General features: G+C 49.7%; 2 protein-coding genes across 3 annotated transcripts in view; one reads left to right on the forward strand and one right to left on the reverse strand.

Annotated features, from left to right (window-relative positions):
• The first annotated feature begins 6831 nt into the window (after window positions 1-6831).
• On the forward strand, window positions 6832-10238 carry SSR3 (signal sequence receptor subunit 3). Its single transcript, XM_071566728.1, has 5 exons — window positions 6832-7031; window positions 7682-7808; window positions 8298-8396; window positions 8903-9034; window positions 9717-10238. The coding sequence occupies exons 1-5, from the start codon at window positions 6893-6895 to the stop codon at window positions 9781-9783; spliced, it is 564 nt and encodes a 187-aa protein (XP_071422829.1). The 5' UTR covers window positions 6832-6892; the 3' UTR covers window positions 9784-10238.
• Window positions 10239-12689: 2451 nt separating this feature from the next.
• KCNAB1 (potassium voltage-gated channel subfamily A regulatory beta subunit 1) overlaps window positions 12690-22998 on the reverse strand; it is a 61561-nt gene continuing 51252 nt past the window's right edge. For both annotated transcript variants that reach the window (XM_071566709.1, XM_071566710.1), the window contains exons 8-14: window positions 22065-22151; window positions 18336-18421; window positions 17762-17882; window positions 16929-17023; window positions 15421-15541; window positions 14730-14818; window positions 12690-14075 (exon numbers count right to left, since the gene is read on the reverse strand). In XM_071566709.1, the coding sequence (XP_071422810.1) occupies window positions 13986-14075; window positions 14730-14818; window positions 15421-15541; window positions 16929-17023; window positions 17762-17882; window positions 18336-18421; window positions 22065-22151 (689 nt within the window). In that variant the 3' untranslated portion in view covers window positions 12690-13985. The remainder of the gene's footprint in view (window positions 14076-14729; window positions 14819-15420; window positions 15542-16928; window positions 17024-17761; window positions 17883-18335; window positions 18422-22064; window positions 22152-22998) is intronic.

Below are 22998 nucleotides of genomic sequence, written 5' to 3' on the forward strand. Positions count from 1 at the left end.
GGCCTTGTCCCCAGTCCCTCCCCAGCTCTCCTGGAGCCCCTTCAGACCCTGGCAGGGGCTCTCAGATGTCCCTGCATCCTTTTCTTCTCCAGGTGACCCCCCCAGCTCTCCCAGCCTGGCTCCAGCCCAGAGGGGCTCCAGCCCTGCAGCATCTCTGGGGCCTCCTCTGGACTTGCTCCAGCAGCTTCACGTCCTTCTGCTGTTGCTCCCCAGGGCTGGAGGCAGCTCTGCAGGTGGGTCTCACCCAAGTGGAGCAGAGGGGCACAATCCCCCCAGCCCTGCTGCCCACACTGGGGGGTCAGCCCGCAGCATGGAGGGGTTTGTGTTTGCCAGTTCTCATGGCCAGGTCAGGGCGTGGTGAGCCCCCAAATCCTTCTCCTCAGGACTGCTACCAATGCTTGGATTTGTGCTTTTCCATACCAATGCTTGATGACAAATGCCAGTCACCAGCAAGGATCACACCAAGCCCTGCCCTTGTGCCAGTGAGCCAGGATTGGTGAGAACCCAGGGAAAAGAAAGGTCATTTATTAAAGGTTAGCAGATGGGACATGAGAATCTCGAAGTGCTGGCTGTGTTTCTGTGAAGGTGGAATCATGTCACCAATCTCACCAATGAAGAGGAAGAGGGAGGAGGCAGCAAAGCTTTTCTCACACCTGTCCTCGGGTAGCCTTGGCTGGACTGACCCCTACTGGGCTCCACCTGCTGTGTCTGTGCTCAGCATGAGGAGGGCAGAAATTTCACAGTCCAAACGTGTCCAGATGAAATTTGCTATTTATTACATTCATTAATGAATTTCTATTCATTAATTTTATTCCATTGATTCGCTCTGTTCATCTCTGTAGCTCCCATTCATCAATTCCAGACTCAGCTTTTACATTTGCAGCTGGCAGTAACCAGGCATTGCCTTTGGCTCAAATTCACCTTTGTTAATATCTTATACTAGGAGTCAAGAGTTTGAAAAGCTCAGCATTCTGTTTCTCTTGTGGAACAGACTTCAAAGTCTGGTGAAAACAGCATTTCTCAGGAAAACCAAATCATGTATTATACAGAAGGATCACCACACTTCTGCTTCTTTCACTATCAGATCATCTTCTCTCAGGAAGTGATTTATGATTCACGGATTTGGATGAGGAACAGCACTCAGCAGTGGGCCCTTTCCCTGGAAATTGGTGGGAGTTAATGATTTCTGCAGAGGGTTTTACTGTCCCAGTCAGGGGACAGACCTCGACCCTTGGCCCAACACCTTAATGCTTCCAGCACACCAGGACAGGAACAGGATCCATGGGAAGCTGAATCATTACTAAGAGTTCCCCACTATCTTCTGGAAATGATTTATCACTGAATAGAAACAGAAAAAATTGTATCAGTCACACTCCAGTCAGCATTTTCTCAAGAACTCAGCTCTCTAGATGGACTTCCCTTCTGCAGTTGACCAGTCTGAGGGGAAAAGCAATGATGCTTCACAACTAAAACAATAATATTTTGAAAAAGTCCCTGAATTTTACTTTTAAAATGCATGTAGTGAGCATTTCAGGGCATCAGGCATGAACTGAGGGCAAGTAACACAGTGCACTGAACAGGAACAGACTGGAGAGTCACTCTGGGACATCACACTGATTAATTAAAGCATCCACCCAGTTTGGAAGTTGCAAATATCCGAGTTAATACATAAAATCAGTGACAATATGCCCACAGTGGAGACAGGCTCGTTTGGCTTAGATGGCATTTTGTTGAACTGCTGCACCCTCTTGTGGAAGTCTCTGAAATCCACGTTAAATCATGGAAACTGTGGAAATTTAACTGAGGCCAAGGCAACACTTACCAATCCTTGTCTGATTCATCTGACTCAGAACACACCACTGAACTTCTGAGATTTTTAAAGGATAATGGAGATTCTGGAGCACTTCCCAGGTGGGTCCTGCCACCAGGTCAGCAGTACTGTGTGGGTGGCAGTGCTTTGTTCCTTCTCCTCTAGGCTGGCTCCTATTTGAACAGAATGGGAATGTTCCTTTGCAATGCAGTATTGGCCAACTCGAATTTAAATTCTTTCTAGAATCGTCAGCTGGTTCTATCTAACAGACAGTTGTCTCCATGCAAATGAAGCCCATTCTTCCACCAAAAATTCCAAGGAATGTAAAGAGGATACCTGGAAGTCTTCCTCAATTTGGAACACTCATCTCTAACTAAGGCTCTTTACATTCATCTGCAAGGCTGACCTATTTTGCGTGTGAAAAGCAGCCAAGAGCTGCCCCCTGTAACAAACCTTTCCCTGCCCAGCAAAACTCTGATTCTACAAAGACCCTGCAGAAGTTGGAGGTGTGAATGAAGATCTCTGTCGATATCCCTGGAAAAGGTCAATCCTTACAATATAAAAGGGAGAAGCACTGAAAATTCCACTGCCCTTTCTGCCAGGCTGTGCAGGATTCAAACAGCAAGGAGGAAAATAGAAGTGTTCACATTGTAAGTTGAGAATTAAATAAGTGGGAGAAATCAACACTAAATTCAACAACACATTTTTCTTCTAAGACACAGGAGCTGAAGAATGAAGATCTGAGCTCAGGGAGCAGCTGGGTGGACACAGGGTGCAGAACACCTAAGGAAAACCACAGCCTTAGGATGATGCAGGAAAGAGCCACGAGCTGCTCTGTTCAGCCCCTGTTCCTGGAAACAGCCTCAAGTGCCTTGGTAGGAGATGCTCTGCTCTCATCCCACAATGGGCATCTGCATTTGGACGTTATTTCTTTACCCAAGATCCCTGTGTGGGAGTACACTAGAAATGTTTTATTTCTAGAATTCACCACTCTGTGTTGCTGCATTCCAGAAGGGCACAGGACACTGCCTTGCTATGCTAATTCTCTTCAGGTTTTTTTTTCCATGTTCCCTAAAGTTTTTTAAATTAGGAAAAAAAACTTGGTAGAATTTTCTCTACACAGGTCCAGGTTGAGCTGGGAAACTCAAAGCTAAGTCTGCTTTCTGTGGCTGGATTAATCTCCAGCTCTTCAGGAGATGAACAGTCAGAAATACTCCCTTTTACTCCCTCAGTCAAACATTCCTCACATGACCCTTCAATTTAGTTCATCCTTCTTACTTTAGATGTCAGCATTTTGGGAGCCCTCAGCACATGGATGGTCAGCTCTCCTGACCACACATTGTAGGCTGAAATTGTCCTGTGGTTAAAGTCCAGCTGTTTGCCAAGCTCAAGGCTCCGGGAATGGGAAGCCCTGGAGAACTCAGGGGTGGGAATTGGCACCAAGCAGCGTGAGATCCTCCCACAGCCCCAGGGATGAGCAGCAGGGGTGGGTGGGTGCCAGGATGACACACTGCACACTCAGAGATCCATCTGGCTGATTCCCTCCCACCAGCAGGGATCCAGCCTGCTGAACTGCACTGGAATAATCCCAGCACAGACCCAGGGCGAGGGCAGGGGGAGAACCCCTGACCTGCTGCTGAGAGACACAAACTGAGCATCCCCCGTGGAAACAACTGTTTGGTTGCCTTGGCACTGTGGTTATTTCCCAAATAATGCCTCTGATATTGCTTTGCCAAAGTGTGGTCAGCTCCAGGCTCTACCTGGAACAAATGCTGAGCAAACCAGCCCCTGAATCTATTCCTAGATATGATTTCATTCACTTGGTCCATATCACAAGAACCTTCAAAATGCTGAAGAAGGAAACTGGAGCAGATGAGACCATTTCAAGACATCAAAAATGGGTCACATATGCCACACTGAGCTGCCTTCACACACAGCAAGTGTCACAGAAACCCAGCAATTCCCAGGTTTCACAAGTGACAGGGACCTCCCTCTTTGGGGGGCTACTTTCTAGTGGAAGGTGTCCCTGCCCTTGGCAGGGGGTGGAACAAGGTGAGCTTCAAGGTCTCTTCCAACCCAAACCATTCTGGGATTCTGAACCACATCTGGGAACTGAACTGGCTGGAAAATAATACAGATTATGGCTCCAATTCTAAACCTCAGCCACCACAGAATGTTTCAGCAAAAGCACAGCACACCAGAAAACTGGAAAGCTTCTCTGCCACCCAGTTATCACACAGAGGGAGAAGCTGCTCAGCTCACAAGTGCCATGAATGCTCATCCAAAGGAGGTTTTCCTTTGTAGTTCAACAATCCCCCATCAGCTGACCCCAAACTCAGCACTCTAATCCCTTCCTGCATGATAAATTCCAGTAGATCCCAGTAAACACAGGGATTTCAGACTAGCACCCTTCTATTTTGTACAAAGAGAGGGTTTCAGTAATAATGATAGTGAAGCTTTTGCTCTGCTCCAGTTCTTGGACACAGTTGAGTGCTCTGACTGTGGAACAAATGCCATTGAGAAAGCTTGTTTGAATTTAGATTTAGGTGTGAACATGAAAACCTGCACATTTTGAAAATGATGGAATTTCAGCAAGTGTTGGAGAGGAAGAGGGAGGTGTTGTAAGAGGAAACACAGAAAAACTCTGACCATCTTTCTTCTAGTCAGAATGAGAATACACAATTTCACTCAAGAATTGCAAATTAAGTCTTAGTCATGAACTTTTTGGGCTGTGCCTGCACTACTAGGAAACATTCTCAATTTCCATGGATTACTAAACTAAAACAACAGAGTAGACAGAGGTCTCCCACACGTGTGAAGAGGAATGGCTCAGCCAGAAATAAGGTGAAATTTAACCTCATTTCCAGGTAGCATTTCCTCATGGTGTGCACCTCTTGAGTTTGGGAAGCAGAGAACACCAGTAACTGAGGAGGAAATAAATGGGAAAAAATGACTTTAATGGAATTTTAGGAAGATATATGCTTAGCTAACTGAAGTTTACAGCAAAACGTTAGGAATAATCCACGTGCTGTGCAGGGGACAGGGAGTGCTGCAGTGGCCACCGGGGCTGTGCCTGTACCCCACGGGCATCCCCTCCACCTGCAGGACACCGATGGCAACCCCTGGAATTCCTGCAGGTCGTTCCCACACACTGCAGAGGGGCCAGGAAAAGGGAACAGCAGAGCCCTGTGTGGAGGGGTGGGAGCAGGAACGGCTCCCCAAGCCTAAGGCGAGCCAGGATCGCTGTCCTGTGCTGGCTGCAGGGTGGGAATGTCACAGGCGGGGCACACACGGAGAACTTCCACTCCTTCCCAGGCAAACTGTGCCCGCCTGGAGGGACCCCCACAGGGATTCACCTGCCTCGGGCACCGCGGGGGCAGCTGGGGAGGGGGACTGGGATGGGGACTGGGATGGGGACTGGGGACTGGGATGGGGATTGGGGACTGGGATGGGGACTGGGGACTGGGATGGGGATTGGTGACTGGGATGGGGATTGGGGACTGGGATGGGGAGTGGGGACTGGGATGGGGAGTGGGGACTGGGATGGGGAGTGGGGTTCACGTTGGAGTGGGGAGGGGGAGTGGGGACTGGGATGGGGATTGGGATGGGGATTGGGGACTGGGATGGGGATTGGGGACTGGGATGGGGACTGGGGTTCGCATTGGAGTGGGGACTGGGATGGGGATTGGGGTCGGGATGGGGCTGGGGATAGGGATGGGGCTGGGATTGGGGTTGGGGTGGAGATTGGGGTTGAGGTGGGGATGTAACCGGGACTGAGGTTGCGATTGGGATGGGGATTGGGGTTTGGGGTGGGGATGGAATTGGGGTTGGGATGGAGATTGGCATGAGGCTGGGACAGGGGTTGGGATGGGGCAGGAATTTGGGTTGAGAGTGGGATGGGGGCTGGATTGGGGTCAGAATTGGGGTTGGGATTGTGATGGGGCCAGGACTGGGGTTGGGATTGGTACTGAGGTTAGGATGGGGCCGGGATTGGTACTGGGATTGTGATGGGGCCAGGGCCGGGGCCGGGATTGGAACTGGGGTTCCGATTGGGATGGGGCCAGGGTGGGGCCCAGGACTGGGGCTGGGGCTGGGGTTGGGATGGGGATGTGGCAGTGGATGTGGCAGTGGATGTGGCAGTGGCAGTGGAAGTGGATGTGGCAGTGGATGTAGCAGTGCCAGTGGATGTGGCAGTGGATGTGGCAGGGGATGTGGCAGGGGATGTGGCAGTGGCAGTGCATGTGGCAGTGGATGTGGCAGTGGATGTGGCAGTGGATGTGGCAGGGGATGTGGCAGGGGATGTGGCAGTGGATGTGGCAGTGGCAGTGGCAGTGGATGTGGCAGTGGCAGTGGATGTGGCAGTGGATGTGGCAGGGGATGTGGCAGTGGCAGTGGATGTGGCAGTGGATGTGGCAGTGGCAGTGGATGTGGCAGTGGATGTGGCAGGGGATGTGGCTGTGGCAGTGGATGTGGCAGTGGCAGTGGATGTGGCAGTGGATGTGGCAGTGGATGTGGCAGTGGCAGGGGATGTTGCAGGGGATGTGGCAGTGGATGTGGCAGTGGATGTGGCAGGGGATGTGGCAGTGGATGTGGCAGTGGATGTGGCAGTGCATGTGGCAGTGGATGTGGCAGTGGATGTGGCAGGGGATGTGGCAGTGGCAGTGGATGTGGCAGTGGATGTGGCAGTGGCAGTGGATGTGGCAGTGGATGTGGCAGGGGATGTGGCTGTGCCAGTGGATGTGGCAGTGGCAGTGGATGTGGCAGGGGATGTGGCAGTGGCAGGGGATGTGGCAGTGGATGTGGCAGTGGATGTGGCAGGGGATGTGGCAGTGGCAGTGGATGTGGCAGTGGATGTGGCAGTGGCAGTGGCAGGGGATGTGGCAGTGGATGTGGCAGTGGCAGTGGCAGGGGATGTGGCAGTGGATGTGGCAGTGGATGTGGCAGTGGCAGTGGATGTGGCAGTGCCAGTGCACGTGGCAGGCCCCGCGCCCCGGAAGCGCTCCCGCCGCTCCGCCCCGCTCCGCTCCCCTCCCTGCCGGTCCCGCCCCGCTCCCGCCGGCGCTGACGGTGCCCAGTCCCGCCATGGCTCCCAAGGGCGGCCCCGGCGGGCGGCAGCAGTCGGAGGAGGACCTGCTCCTGCAGGATTTCAGCCGCAACCTCTCGGCCAAGTCCTCCGCGCTCTTCTTCGGCAACGCCTTCATCGTGTCCGCCATCCCCATCTGTGAGCGCGGGGACAGCGGGGAGCGGGGCCGGGGACAGCGGGACAGCCCGGGGCGGGATCGGGACACACCGGGACGGGATCGGGACAGCCCGGGACGGGGTCGGGACACACCGGGACGGGGTCGGGACACACCGGGACGGGATCGGCAGGGCCTGGGGGCAGCGGGACACACCGGGACGGGATCGGCAGGGCCTGGGGGCAGCGGGAGTCCCTGGAAGAGGGACCAGCAGCCCCCGAGGGGATCAGGAGCCCCTTGTCAGAGGGATCAGCAGCCCCCGAGGGGATCGGCAAGCCCTGGGAAGGGGTTTAGCGGCCCCGAGGGGAGCAGGATCCCCTTGTGAGAGCGATCAGCAGCCCCCGAGGGCAGCGGGGCCTCCCCGCCCGGCCCGGCCCGGCCTGCCCTGACGTGTCCCTGCGGCGCGGCCTCGGCACGGCCCGCACAGAGCCCCGGGCGGCCTCGGCAAAGCACGTTCCTCCCTCCCGAAGGGTTTCCTGTGCAGCTCAGAGACCCCCAAGTGATTCTGCAGGAACGGGATTTGGTCTGGCAGAGCCTCTGCTGGATTACAGAGCTCATACCCTGTGTGGGGCCCCTGTGGGGATGTTTTTCTTGGAGAGAAACGACTTAAAATGTCACTTTTTCTTCTTTGAAGGGCTTTATTGGAGAATATGGCACATGGATCTTGTTCAGTCTGCAGTCCTGTACAGCGTGATGACCCTCATCAGTACCTACCTGGTGGCTTTTGCATATAAGAACGTCAAGTTTGTCCTCAAACACAAGTAAGTTTGGTGGCTGTTGGAAGTAGAATTCATTATTTATTAATTTAACAAAACCAGCATCTCCAGTCTTTATTTAAATGAATAAGAATGTCTGAAATGTTACTCCAAAAAGTATTTTGCACAGAAGTATCTCCTAATTGGTTTCTGTTGTCTTTTGTGGAATAGTCAAATCCTGTCAGATAAGAGGACAGTGAAATAGCAAAGCCATCTTCATGCTCAGTGGGTGTTGCCACAAATTGTGTTTAAATTATAAATTACATGATATATAAATTAAATTACTTTTAGGGCTTGGTTTGTTTCTTTGTTTGGTTTTTTTTTTGTTAGTTTTTTTTCTGGTGGTCCTTTCAACTGTTTGGTGTCTTGGCTAAGTTTTATTCTTCACTGCAGATACAGCTTTTGTGTAATCCCAGGGTTTGGCTGTGGGTTTTTTTACCAGGGTTGGGGTTATTTTGCATTTTAGAAGTTGAACATGGGTGGTGTTGCTTACAGGGTAGCCCAGAAAAGAGAGGATGCTGTTTCCAAGGAGGTGACTCGCAAGCTGTCCGAGGCAGACAACAGGAAGATGTCCCGGAAGGAGAAGGATGAAAGGTGATCTCTCTGTCCTTCTCTCCCTTCTTGTGATGCTGCCTGAAGTTTCCTGAAGGCTCTAGATGGGATAGAGGGACTGTGCCTGGCCATTGGTTTTTTGTGTTCTGGGAAGCAGAAGCTGCACTGTAGCTGTTGGTCCATCCTGGAGCCTTTCTGAGCTCAGTTGTCACGGAGAGGTCTCAGATGCACTTGGGGTTAGAGTGGAGGCCCATTGGAGTGTGCAGGATGGGAGCTGTCAGGTCTTTGGAACCCAAACTTCTGTCTTCTCAAGGCTGGCTACAACAGAAGTCCTGCACACTTGATAAGGGTGGATGTGCCATCCCTGGGAGTGTCCCAGGCCAGGCTGGACAGGCCTTGGAGCAGCCTGGGCTGGTGGGAGGTGTCCCTGCCCAGGGCAGGGGGTGGGATTGGGTGATCTTTAAGGTCCCTCACAACCCAGACCACTCCAATTCTGTGATACACAGTGAATTAAGTATGTCTGAAGTATTGTCTCTACTTGTTCCTAGAATTCTGTGGAAGAAAAATGAAGTTGCAGACTATGAAGCAACAACTTTTTCCATCTTCTACAACAATACCCTGTTTTTGGTCCTGGTCATCATCGCTTCGTTTTTTGTGCTGAAGAACTTCAACCCCACTGTGTATCCTTTGTCAGCACACTGGAACCCCCCAGTCCCACTCCTGTCAGTTGCCATTACCAGCTGTGGTGGCCATGTGGGCTGTGAGATAACCCTGCTGGTAAGTGCAGGTTGTTTGCAGCACATCAGCTTAGAACGTTGTGACATAAAAACAGTTCACAAAAAATCTCCCAGTCACAAAAATGTGACAGGAGGTGTTTTAAGGATGTTACTTGGACAGTCTACAGAAAATCTCATGGCTTTGCCATGTTAATTGTAACTTTGGGATTAGGAGGCAGCTGATTTTCCAGCCCAATCCTTCTGTCAGTGTTATTTGCCAGGAGATCTTACCTTACAGGATGCTTTAGTTTCAGTGACTTTACCAGCAAAATGTTTTGTTCCTTAAGGAAATCAGCATTGCTAATCAGGGCAGTTAATAAGATGTTCTGTAATTAACTGTATTTATAAAATAAATGTTAAGAGAACAGGCTAAGCTTTATGGGTGCCTTAACTTTGAAGGTAAGTTCAGACCTATATTGTGAACTGTATTTCAGGTTGCAGAATTGCAGTTCTAAAACCATAAAGAAAGACCATTTCAGTTCCTTGTTTTTCATAAAACTGTTGCTGAATGCTCTGTACCAAAGAAGTATCTTTACTTCAGTTACACTTTACTTAAAATTATATGTCCTTAACCTGTTTCCTACAGAAACTACATTCTTACTATAAGTGCTTCATCAGGACTGATTGCTCTGCTCTCCACAGGCTCTAAGTAGACAGAAACCCCACAGCAATTTGCTTCTGTGAGAGGCTTCAAATGCCAGAAAAACATTTAAGGGACAGAATAGGATTTTTTTTTTATTATGAGTGTAAGGGGGGGGAGGGTTTGAATCCAAATTGATGGAATTGTATTTACTTTTGGTATCTTTCCATGGTATTATCAAATATCTGAGTTAATGAATTTTTTTCCTTAGCAAGGGAAGGAAAGGGGGTGTGAGCAGTGAGCAGAGCTCAGCTCTGTGAAGCACCACAGGGCTGTGAGGGCTCTGCAGCCCCCTGGGCAGCTCCACCACGGGCACTGCCCAGCTGCACACACACACCTGGAGCAGAATGCCCCTGAGGTGTGGGCAGGCTCAGAGCCAAACTCAAACTGATCATTAAACTGACAATCCACCATCTCTCATTGTAACTTGAAAAGCTGTAATAAAAAGGAGGGGGTTTTGCCATTTAATTCCTTGTATTTCCATTCTTTTTAAAAATGGGTATTTTTATGTGTTCACTTGCTAACTCTTTCCACTTCCAGAAGAGAGGGGGTCTTGTCTTGTGTTCTTTGGAAATACTCCTCATTTTTGAGTAATTGGAGTCAGGACAAAACCTGAACCTCACAGAAAAACGCTTTTGAATGTTCTGTTTTTTCATTCATCTCCAAAGTTGTAAATAAATAAAGAGCCCTGCCAGTTGCACAGCTTAACAGCAGTGCCTTAGCTGGCTTTGTGTAATGGGTTTAGCAGACAATCCTGTCCCTTTTTCTGCTGCTACCACTGAAGCAGCTGTTCTGTTCAATGCCAAACTCGACTGCTGTTAATGGAATTCTAGTGCAGAAGTTACAGATCCTGCCCTTCCAGACTCAGGATTCTAAACAGGGAAGAAAGAGAAAGCTTATAATCAGATTTAGTGCAAAAGTTATTCTGCAAACCTTTACTTCAATCAGATTTATGGAAAACAGAGGAAAAGGAATAAAGAGCAGGAGATGGTAAGGGCTCTATTTCTGACAAATGCAGCCAGTCATAAAAAGATTCCTGGTTACCCAGTGCCTGCTGACTGACTTTTAATACTTGTCAGGATCCTTTGGGATTGCATGGGGGGTCTTCAATCTCTTCACTGCATAATTTACTTTTCATTTGCTTCTCAGTATGAATAGCACTATTCCTGTACTCACACCATGAAAATTCCAGTGGGTTTGATGCACTTCAGACCTGCCCTTGAAATCACTTTCCTGGTCTGTCATTTAACCCTCTCTAATTTAACTTGTTTCCCCTCAAAATATTTGGATTTTTCTGTATCCCTGGTGCCTGATTATTCCCCAGTGGAAGGAGCCATTCCATGTTGCTGGTGCCTGCCTTGCACAATTTCCTTGGCTTATCACTTGTTATAAAGGGTGTCATTTCTGTGGTACAGGCTGAGTTTTTGGCACACATAAAGCAGATTTTTAACCAAACTCTATAGCCAGTCTGAACCACCAGGAGGCTGAGGTGGCAGGTCCCTAATGGCAGGATTGGGTGTGCTGATTTTTGCTCTATTCCTCTCAAAGTACCCAGTACTTAAATTCAAACATTTGAACAGACAATACTCATTTTACTGTCAGGGCTCACACTGCCCTCTCAGGTGTTTCAGCAGGTGACAGATGTATTGCTTGAAAGCAGCACTTTGTTCTGCTATTACTGTCACCTCACTGAGTCTTTTATAGCAGCTTTTCATCTTATTTTAGGGGTTTTTTGGTATTGACAGTTGCCAAGGCCTGCAGCTTAGTGAGTGTCAGAACTTTCCTGGAGAGGGAACATTGAGCACTGACAGCCTGAAACAAAAGCAGGTGGGTGGGTGGGGTGGGTTGTGTGCTGCAAAAAGCCTAATCTTGGGCCCTCACAGAAAAGTTTTGGGTTGTCTTTTTTTTTGTTGTTATTTGCATTTTTATCTGCTTTTGAGTTGTTTTTTTTGAGTAGTGGTTGCTTTTCCCCCCTTGCAATCCCCACTACAAGGTGAGGCTTAACCTAAAGCTGAGCTGCTGCTTGGCACCCCATTGCCCTCAGAGGTTTAAGCTCTTGCTCCAAGCAAGGGACAAGGCCATCTCCTTTTCAATTAAAAAAGTTGGGAATTAATCTATTTTTAATACATTGTTGGGTTCCCACGTACATGCAGAGGGAAGAGAGAACATTAAATTGTACCTCCAGAGGGAGGGAAAGGAATTAAGTCTGCTACTGGCAAGATAATTATATTAAATTAATAAAGCTGTTAACTGTGTAATGGTCAGAGCCTTTGTAAGAATTAGCATTAGTTAATTTTCCAAGCTGATAATAGGGATGTTCCCAGGGCAGTGGAAGCTACACTGGGATAGGATGGTGGCTGGGACTGGCTGGTGCCCTCCAGAGAGCTGGGGCACCTGCCCTGGGCCTGGAGTGACCTGTCTGGAGGACATTCAGGTGTTCATTTCAGGCCAAAATCATGGAACAGTTTGGATTGAGAGGGATGTCAGAGCCCACCCAGTGCCACCCCTGCCCTGGGCAGGGACACCTCCCACCAGCCCAGAGTGTTCCTTGTCCAGGTTGGCCTTGGACACTCCCAGGGCTGGGGCAGCCACAGCTGCTCTGGGCACCTGTGCCAAGGCCTGCCCACCCTCCCAGCCAGGAATTCCTTCCCAACATCCCACCTAACCCTGCCCTTCTTCAGTTTCAGGCCATTCCACCATGCCATGGCACTGAGTGAGGGCAGAGGTGCCTCCTCCAGGTGTGCAGCCAGCCCAGGTGCCCCCTGTCCCTGCTCCTGCCCTGTGTCCCCAGCCCTCACTGCCAGTGGGCACAGCAGGAATTTCCCCTTTGGAACAACACACCACACCCCCCTTTGCCACAGAAACCCCTGCAGCAGCTCTTGGGGCCAGGAACAGGTCTGTAGGTGTAAAGTAGATGCACAAAATGCTTTTATTGTGTCCAAGCAGGATCCAGTCAGACTGCAGTTCTCATATACAGCAGGAGCCATTTACACAGACCACAGCTTAGAATACAGGAGGAGACAACTCAGCACTGGGGTCTGCTCACCTGCCCAGGTGAGCCCTGGAGTTGGGGACTAGAGTACAAGGGGCCTACAAATACTGTACAGAGCTGCATCCCAGGAGGGACGTGAGAAATACAGACTGAAATCATCAGAGCATTGTACAGAGCAAATCCATGGGAAAACACAACGTGGCTCTTCAGCTGGGCAAATTCATAAGGAAATTCTTACTATCAAGTCCTGTAAATGCTCACAAAAATCTGTTTAAAATGTGTCTATGCATTTACTTATCCCTGATTCCAAACTAAAGCAGATGTAGCCTTTAAAGTACATACCTGATTTTTCCTGGTAGTGCTCAGCAGCTCTATATTATATATATATATATATATATTTATAAGTATCTGTGTCCTTAAAAGCTCCTGAATATTGAAATTTGCAGTAGCTCTGTCTACAAGCAGGCAGAAGTAGAGGCAGGTTTCTATAGATGCAAAACCCAGTATTTAATCATGGCTTTCTTGGTTTAAGGTTCATGGAGAAGTAGAACTTTGCAGAGCTGTTGGTTCAGTAACCTGACATGCGAGTTTGGGTTTCCTGACACTGCTCCAGGAATGCTCCAGGAGCACTCCACAGCTGGAACAACTGTACAGTTAGGAGCTGAACTAGCTAATTTCTAACTAATTCTCTGTCTTACAGCCTTTATTCAACTACAAACAAATCCTAAAGCTTATTTTCAGCATAAAAAAGCAAAGTCTGAGCTTGCCCCTTCCACCTGTTAACCTGAAGAAACTTTACAGTTGAGATTTCCCAAACGTGGTTTTATTAAAACCTGAAGTTGTATCTGGCTTTTCTTCATTGAAAAAATAGATCTATACATCCTTCTTTAATTACCAAGTACCTGAAGGTTATAATTTTTTTTTTTTTTGCTTTACATTGTTTTTCACAGCACAAGCATGAGGTGCAAAGAGTAAAGTAAAAATTAATGAATTCGGTCAAAGTTAAGAAAATACAAGATTATTCTTGGTTAGAAGAGAGATCAACTGTGCTTTGAAATTTCACTGCAGAGTAGTAGCAAGAGCACACATCTCAAAGGGTCCAGTGACAGGAGACACTGAGCAGCAAGTTGCTGAATGATTCTCATGACCAGATACTGATTCGGGGCTGTCCTGGTGTCCAGAGCACTTCTAAACCATGCAGTCCAGGGAGCTCATGCATTGCATTAGGATCTGTAGTCCTTCTTGCTGTAGGGCTTATTTCCCAGGATATTATCTATTTCATTCACAATATGGGATGTCATCTTTGGAAGGACCTGGGGGTAGAGGAAAACCCATGTTTAATCAAGGTTGTTCCAAATTTAAACCTAGATTTTATCAAATCACGTTTCCTCTGGGGTTTTTGTCTGACAGATATTAAATATTCATCCAAGAACTTTCTCCCTTAAAGGAAAACCACTGGAGAGTCTTTACTCAGTGAGAGAATCACAGCAGTGCCTCTACACTGAAATAGTGCTGGGCTGCAGTGGGACCCGAGCTGGTGGCAAGGACAGCAGAGGGAGAGGAAGGTGACTGTGAAAAACAACAGATTAATTCAGGTGGGTGCAGGTGACATGTGACAGCACAGAATCCATCACAAAACAGATTAATTCAGGTGGGTGCAGGTGACATGTGACAGCACAGAATCCATCACAGTGTGTCTTGGGATTGTGTCCCAGACACATTCAGGCTGCTGATGCCACCCACGTGTCACTGGATACGGGGTCATCTGCAACAACCCCAAAAGGTGGTAAATCGTGGTGACACCTTGGATTTGCCTAATTAAGGTGCATAAATAGACCTGGAAGACAAAATACCAAGTAGTAACACTCAAGTAAGAGCAGGAGGGTGCTGAGGTGTGAGGGTGTTCCCCCCAGGGAGCTGAACAGAGCTGACCCCCCCAAGGAGGGGCCACCACCACCTGCACTTACCTGGATGGCTCCGAGGTTCTCTATCAGCTGCTCGGGGTTGGAGGATCCCAGGAGGACAGAGCTCACCCCCTCGTTCCTCAGGCACCACGCTGGAGGAAAGCACAACAAGGTCAGGGAAAGGTGGAGCGTCACAGCCTCGCTCCAGACCCTCAGCTCTGGCAGAGCCTCTGTCTGAAAACAGCATTCTCTCATGGCAGCCCCCTGTGCTGAGCAACTGCTGGCTTCTGTGTGGGGAGGGAGCAGAGGAACAGGCAGGTTGGACCCCTGGGGATGCCCAAAATACCATCAGTCAAAGGCTGGTGGTGATGCTGGAAACAATCCCATTTTAAGTAATTGTTGCCCAGAGCAGCTGTGGCTGCCCCAGCCCTGGGAGTGTCCAAGGCCAGGTTGGACAGGGCTTGGAGCACCCTGAGCTGGTGGGAGGTGTCCCTGCCCAGGGCAGGGGGTGTTAACTGAACAACCCAAATCATTCCAGGATAAATAATCATTTAATTATTTTAAATAATAAACCCCTCTCTAGCTACAGGCCCAACCCAAGCCATCCTTTGCCCTGTCTGAAATATGACACATCTTGTCCTGTGTTAACCCTTCACCAAACCATCCCTGGCACCGAATCAAAGCAGAGGAGCAGCCACAGAGCCCCTGCAGCTCTGGGGGCTGTCCAGGCCCCCCAGGGTGCCCCCAGACCCACCGACAGCCAGCTGGGGCAGGGTGCACCCCAGGCGCTCGGCGATGGGCGACAGGTCCTTCAGCTTCCCCTGCTGCTTCCTGCCCTCCTCGCTGATGATCTTCTCCTTCAGCCACTGGTAGCACTGCAGCCCAAGGACATGGCATTAGCTGCTGCCTTTCATCTTCCCAAATGGACAGTTCGAGCCAACTTATAATTACAAGCATAATCTATATGTGTATATATAGGCACTTGAAAAGCCATATCCAGCCCAGGAGGTCATGGAGGGTGAATAAAAAAGTTTTGCTCCCCAAAGCAATTAGGACAGGACCAGAATGTCCCCTGGATCTACATCACCCTGGCTTTATGCAACTGATGGACTCACTCCAGAACCTGCAACCTCCCAAGTTTTCCTTCTGGGCCACTGAATCCCATCACAGAGCAGAAAAAGAAATGAAATATTAGCCAGCTTGAGAAGACTTTGACCCAGGCCCCTCCCAAAAACTTGTGAGAGAATTATGTTCTTGTTCAAGATTGATTTTACCATTCAGGATTAGAACATTAATTAAAGCAAAGCGAGACTTCAGTTCTCCCAGCTCCAGACTTGGAAGTTGGTTTTGCTGCACTCTCATCAATTTATTTTGGATCCTTCTCTGCCATTCACCCTCTCCAATAGCCTTTACCAACAGTCAATAAATGTATTTTGTTCTGGAAAAAAATCCCAAATGCAATGAAGTAGGTGGTACAGAGGCTCAGATCCCATGTTGGTTGGGTTTTTTCCCAAATCCATAACATTTTAGTGCTCTGCCATCTTTCAAACCAGTAAATCATATGCCTGTGCCACAATATGGGAGGAGACCCCAGCCCCCAATAAGACTAAAATCAGGATAATTGTGGAGAAACCAAGCTGAGATGACTCTGGAATACTAAAATCTGTTACAGGGGGCTGCTCCTCTGGCAGGGAAAGGGGAAGACCACCAAGCACCTCCCTGTTTCATGGGGCACTGGGGGGATACTGGGGGACTGAGCTCCCACCACTGAGCACCCCCATGCACTGGGCTGGTGCTCAGGGAAGGGCAGCAGGAAAATGGTGTCTAAGCCTTTTTGACTGGCTTGGTTAAGGGCCTGGAAGTGGCACCAGCTGCATCAATTCACAGTTGGATTCCATGGTCCTTACCAACCTTACTGATGCCAGGATCGAGTGAGGAGCCCTGAGCACCACTCACCCCCTGGGCTTGTGCCCTCTCCCTGCTGATGCCCATCCAGGCAGGGTGGTGGCAGCACCCAGCACCCCTCTGCAGCCCCCCATGCTGGCTCCAGTCCCACCCTGCCCCTCTCAGCCCCCAGCTCTGCCTGGGGAACCCGAGCCCTGCTATAACCCAGATTCTCCTGCACTTTGGAGAGTGGTTGCCAGAGAAACCAAGCTGATCCATCAATACACAGCCCGGCCTTCTCCCCAGGGATCTGTTTCCCCTTTGTTCTTTCCCTGCCCTCACAAAAGCAGCACATCTAAAACATGCCTCAGAAAATACCTTGAGTGAAGCCCTTGAGCTTTCAGGGACCCCATTGCCATATTTCCCTGAGATGATCCCACAGGCCAGTGGAGACCACGTCATTGCTCCCACCCCTGCAGGGAAAACAGAGCAGGCATGTTAGGGGAGTGGGAGAAACCAGAGCTGGATCAAAAATAGGACTTTCAGTTAAAAAATGAAATAAAAGCAAAGCAATTTCTGCTTGTTTCTATTGCCACTGGCAGTGGCAGTCAGTCAGTGTCTTCCAGGGAAATGCTGGTGTTACCCTTAAGTATATATTTATATGATTAATAAATTGCAAAATAAAATAATTACTACTCCTTAATGCAACAGCAGCATCTGCTGAAAGACACCAACTGTCTTAATCATCCAACAACCCCCTTTCAGGAGCCTCCAGCCCCATCCTGGCTCCAGCTGCAGTGAAGCACCTGAACTCCTGACCAGGCATCTCCTCCTGCCTTCCACCATCACATCCCTCCTGCACTGGCCCAGCCTGCCACGGGACCAGCTCCCACCCTCCCTCCCAGCCTGGTCCTCAGACACCTGGGAGAGGCACGAGGGGACATCAGTGGCTTTGGATGCAGGGGAGAGGTGGCACTTTAATGGGCCACACAAGCCTCACAGTAAGAAGCAGCTATGGCAGTTAATATATTTATTAATATATAATATTAGCTAATACTTTATTAGAGGCCCAGTGAGCTGTTTTTTTTTTTTTTTTTTAGTCATCAGAAAGATATTTGTGTGCCTCCTTTCCCACCTGGAGCCCCAGGCCACCCTGCCCTCTCCCTCTCTGGGAATGCAGGAGCCAAAAGGCACAGCAGCCTCAGACTCACCAATTTTATGATATAATTCTGGCAGCTGAACCTCCACTTTCTCTCTTTGGAAGAGATGGTACTCAGCTTGTTCACACACGGGTGGGATCATGTTGAACTGCCTGGCCACAGAGTAGGCTTCCTGGAGAGGAGGAACCAACAGGACAATGCTTCACTACATGCAAATGTCCTGCAGGACACACAGCCAGTGCTCCCTGAGTGTACAGAGACAACCAGTGCAAGTCTTGCTGTCCCTTATCAAGGGGAAGGGAGAACCAGCAGGATGGGTTGGGAGGGACCTTAAGGGTCATCCGGTCCAACCTCCTTCCCACAGGCAGGGGCACCTTCCACGAGACCAGACTGCCATGGACACTGATACCAAAGCAAGAAACTTGAATTCAGTCAAACCAAAATGACACAGACCCCAATTAAAGAAGACACCCAAAACCCCAGCTCAGCCCATCTTCTCCTAATTAACACTGGGCTTATTCCAGAAGAGGCTTTTCAATTATTTGAGATAAAACAATGGATGGAGTAGAAGTCCCACACCCCCAGGGCACTGTCCAGTGGCAGCCCCTGCCCAGGTGGGCCTTACCATGATCTCCATGGCACTCCAGCGGGACGTGCCCCAGTACATGGCCATGCCCTGGTTGATCACGTGTGTCATCGCTCGCACAATCTCTGAAGGAGGGAACAAAAGCAGTGTGAGAAGTGCCCATGGGTTGTTTCCAGCACCAAATCCACTCACAATCCCAAGTATGCTGACAATCCTGAGCACTTTGCATTGAACAGCAATTCTGCTCTTTTGCTTGAGCACAGATGCAAAAGCATTTTCAGTGCAAACATAAGGACACTGATCTCTTGCCTACCAGCACCTCAGCACAGTGTGTCTTTTAAAATTTAGCACAAGAGGGCAGCACAGTGGAAAAATAACCTACAAGATCAATTCAATTTATTTTAACATTTGTTCACTAAAAGCATGTATCTGGCTCTGCCTGTGTTTGCCAGGATATCGGGATGTTAGGGATACAGCTGCAAAACTGGATGACTGGACCCCACTTCACTGAGGGCCCTGTCACCTGCTCTGACCACCAACCATGTCACTTAAATGGGCAAAACTGGGCTGAACTCACTCTGAGAAGCACAAGGAAACAGTTGTTGGTTGGTGCTGTCAGTGCCACCAGGGGCACCTCGTGGGCAGTGGCACTGCCACATCTCCATACGGAGCTGATGCTCCACTGGCACCATTCCCTCTGCCCCACCACAAACCCTCTGCCCCACCACAAACCCTCTGCAGGGCTGTGGGGCTGCCTGGGGGCACCTGCCATGCCTGCCAGTCCCTGTGCTCTGCCCTGGGTAACGACTCCAGCCACGGCTGTGTCGGCACCAAGATGAGCTGCCTTTTATACCATCAACATTCTCATCCTACTTATGCAGAAACAAAGCAGGAGCTTGGCAGTGAGGAGATGGCAGTGCCAGTGTGGGCCCTCTGTGAGATCCTGCTGCAGGCAGGGATGGCAGCCTGGGAGGGCAGGGCTCTGCTTACAGCCTGGAGGGCTGGCATTAGGGTTCAACCCAAACACAAATCCACCCATCTGGAGGAATCAGGAAAAGGAAATAAAAATCCCAAACAATGTTAAAGCCATCACTGAGACATAAAGGAAACTTCTGCAAACATAAACTCATTTCATTGAAATGTAAATATGGAATCACAGCCTGGTTGGGGTTGGAAGAGACCCCAGGTACTGTCTGATTGCAACCCCTGCTGTGGGCAGGGCCACCTTCACCTGACCAGCTACACAGGGCTCCAGGATACCCCAAAAGAGCTATTTCAAGCTGCCCTACCCGAATATTTAATTTAAAAATGTTTTTATTTCCTACCCTCAGCAGCCTAAGCTGTAAGTGATCCTTCCCTGCCTCGCTCCCTCCCTGTCAGCACCAGCTTCTCCCTGGTTTAGTTTTCTATTTTTGCCCCACCGCCCTTTCGGAGTCTTGACAAACATTTCGTCACACGCCTCTTACACATCTCAGCCCGTGGCTGTTTTCATTTCTCCACCTCTACTCCTTTCAAGAAAAACCCAAGTCAACTCAGAAAATATATATATCTTCTTGTTTGCAGAGCCTGCTCCCATGGGCAGGGTGATGGGATTTGGGAATAGCACATCCCTGCATCTCTTGGCCTGCCAGCTGGATGCCCAAATGGCAACACTTAAGAACAGAAGATTTTTTTTAATATAAAAATGTTTCAAATCTCAGAAAACAGCTCCTGGCAGCAAAATAATGACTTTGAAGTAGCTTGAAGTTCCCTGATAAGAATGTTCTCTCCTTCCCTCCCTGCGTCCCAGGGCTGTGGGGTGGGTGCTGGGTGTGCTGTGGGCACTCAGCACTGACAGTGGGACCTCAGGGGCCCTCCTTCCCCATAGCTGGAGCTGCACTGCTGGAAAAACCCCTTGGGATGCAGAAAAAGCATCTGCTTTGCACAGCTGGGGGATTAGATCTTCAGCCTGAGTAATGAGGCATGGAACTCCTGGGAATTCAGGAGAGGAGGACAGATCCTTCCCAGCACCTGCCTCCCAAGGTCCCTGATGAGGGGACTGTGTGGTGGCACAGGATGGCAGGACACCCCACCCATGGCTGACCTGCCCCAGTGAGGGTGGGCAGCCCCTCATCCCACCATCCTGGCAGAGCCCAGCCTGGCCCAGGGTGTGGGGACACGGCTGGCCTGGGCAGACCCACGTGCAGGACTTGGAACGAGTTTCACACAGGGGGCTCATCCCTAACTGCTCCCTGACACCAATATTTGCTGATTTTGCAATGAAAATATCTTTTTAATTTGCTGAGACTTTTAGGGAAGGTAAATACATTTCTGAGTTTAGTTAAGCAGCTTTGCCTGACTCTGGGGACCAGAGTCACCGACAGAAATATGTATGAAATGCTTTCTTGTCTCCACAGCACCTGAGCCAGGCTGGACAGCCTGGGGGAGCAGCGGATTCTGCTCTGCTGGGGAGGACCACAGGAGGGGCTCCACATGTCTGCTCTGTCTGATACCCACAAACACATCACAGCAGAGCAGAGACCCTGAGGGACAGCAGAGAAACCTCACCTGCCCCTGTGCAGCAAGTGCAGAAAACAAGGTGAACATTCTGAGTCCCTTTTAATCTGCCTGTGCCCCACTACAGACACCACACTGTTTGCTCCAGCAGGACCTTGGGTGTTGCCGTGAGCAGGGAACACTTCACGGTTACCTCCTCCATCAGAAGTGGCTGGAAATGTCCAAGGCCAGGTTGGACAGGGCTTGGAGCAACCAGGGCTAGTGGAAGGTGTCCCTGCCCACGGCAGAGATGTTGGAATGAGCTGAACTTTCAGGTCCTTCCCACCCAAACCGCTCCATGACTCCCCTGTGTGCTGAGCCCAGGCTGTGGAGCAGGGCCATGTGGGAAGGCAGCACAGCTCTGCCTGCGCCCGCAGCACCACCAGATGGCTCAGCAGATACTCTGGGATAGAAGTGGCTTAGTAGGTGAACCATAAAAAAAGCATGAAGAACATGGGAAGACTCTCCACCATGCCATTCATAACAAAAATGTCCCTTTTCTCACCCTGCCCCAGTCTCAGCAGGCACCACAGCCCGTCCTGGCTGCCAAGGCTGAGCTGCTGGAGGGATCTGCAGCATCTCCAGCGCTGCCAACGCCGGATCAGCTGGGAATGTGTCCCACTGCTCCTGACACTGACTGAGCAGGGAGGTCAGCTCTCCCTCCCAGACACAACATGTCACCTTCCCTGACCTCAGCAGTGACTGAGGAATCTGCACTGGTCCTAAAACCCCACGCCAGTCTCTGAGTCTGCAGCTGCTGGCACTGATTGGCATCCAGGGGTCGTGCCAGGGCCCACGGCCCCACATTCCATAGGGAAATAAGGGTCACAACATGTCATTTGACATGGAAACCTGCCTTAAATCCAAACACAAACCCACTTCATCTGAGGGAATCAGGAAAAGGAAAGAAAAACTCCAAGCAACGTTAAAGCCACTACTGGGATATCATCCCTTCCAAAACACAAACACATTTCATTGAAGTGAAAAGGTAGAATCATGGAATGGTGCTGGAAGGGACCTTAAAGACCATCTAATTCCAAGCCCTTGCCAAGAGCAGGGACACCTCCCATAGACCAGGAATAAAAGGCTCACAGATACCAGGAATGAGATATTTCATATTCAAGCTGCCCCTCCTGAATATTTAATTAAAAATTGTTCTTCATTTGCTACTCTCCTCGGTCTCAGCCCCTAAGCCAGGATCAGATTAAACCTTTAGGTCAGGCTTGCACCAACCTTCCATGGGGGTGTTGTTGTCGGGGCGGTTGGCGAAGACAACGTCCACATATTCCAGCTGCAGCCTCTGGAGAGAAGCCTTCAGCCCTGGGAGTGGGAGAGCAGAGGCAGGACAGGCAGGTCAGAGGGGGGCAGAGCTGGCAGCACAGGGCAGAGCCAAACTGGGACTAAAATACAGCTTGGTGTGTTTGAATATACGTATTTTTATATATACATACATACAACCATACAGGGCATGAGAAGGATGCTGAGTATTGTTGTCCCATATCACTGCAGCCATATCAGGAGGAGAACACCAATCTGGGCCCCTCTTCCATGGGATTTGCTTTGGTTTTGAATCCCCTTGGATTTGGATTGAACAGCCCCTGGTTACTGAGCCCGTGTCAGCTGTCAGGGACTGATTTCTGTGCCCTGTTCTGAGCTAATTGAATCCAAATTTTGTCACAGAGCCTTCCTCTCTGGGCAAGTCCTTGCTCCAGTCCTGCCTCACGATGGGTGTCCCCAGGGGGACATTCCAGGGATGCAGTTCTAGGGGAGGTTGATGTCTCCTGATGAGGATCAGGGAGGGTTTTACCTCCTGTCAGGGTGAGCTGTGCCCCCCAAAGCTGAGCAAAGGGCAGAGGGAGGTTGGCAGATCAAGTCAAGGACCTTTGAAGCTCAGTCCATAACTTTGACAGCCTCTCTGGGAGGATTTGATGGGAGATGGCATCAAACCCCTAGAGATATAAATATATATATATATATGTACATGTGTATGAGAGAAAAGAAGATTGGCATTTTATCCATCTCAAAATTCAGCAAACATTTTCAGCCTGCTCTATTTTGACTCATTCTTCATGAACATTCATAAAAACATTTTGTTCTTGGGAAGATTCAGAGAAAATAAGTGTTAGAAATCCTCCTCTCTCACACACACATATAATACATACATATA

The sequence above is a fragment of the Pithys albifrons genome, chromosome 11 (assembly GCF_047495875.1).
Source record: "Pithys albifrons albifrons isolate INPA30051 chromosome 11, PitAlb_v1, whole genome shotgun sequence".
Lineage (NCBI taxonomy): Eukaryota > Metazoa > Chordata > Aves > Passeriformes > Thamnophilidae > Pithys > Pithys albifrons.

What these genes read in the sequence shown, in the direction of transcription:
- SSR3 (XM_071566728.1), top strand. Translation starts at nt 6,893, where the DNA reads ATGGCTCCCAAGGGCGGCCCCGGCGGGCGGCAGCAGTCGGAGGAGGAC. An exon ending in CGGAAGGAGAAGGATGAAAG is followed by an intron (nt 8,397 to 8,902) that starts GTGATCTCTCTG and finishes ACTTGTTCCTAG; the next exon opens with AATTCTGTGGAAGAAAAATG. An exon ending in AAGAACTTCAACCCCACTGT is followed by an intron (nt 9,035 to 9,716) that starts GTATCCTTTGTC and finishes TGTTTCCTACAG; the next exon opens with AAACTACATTCTTACTATAA.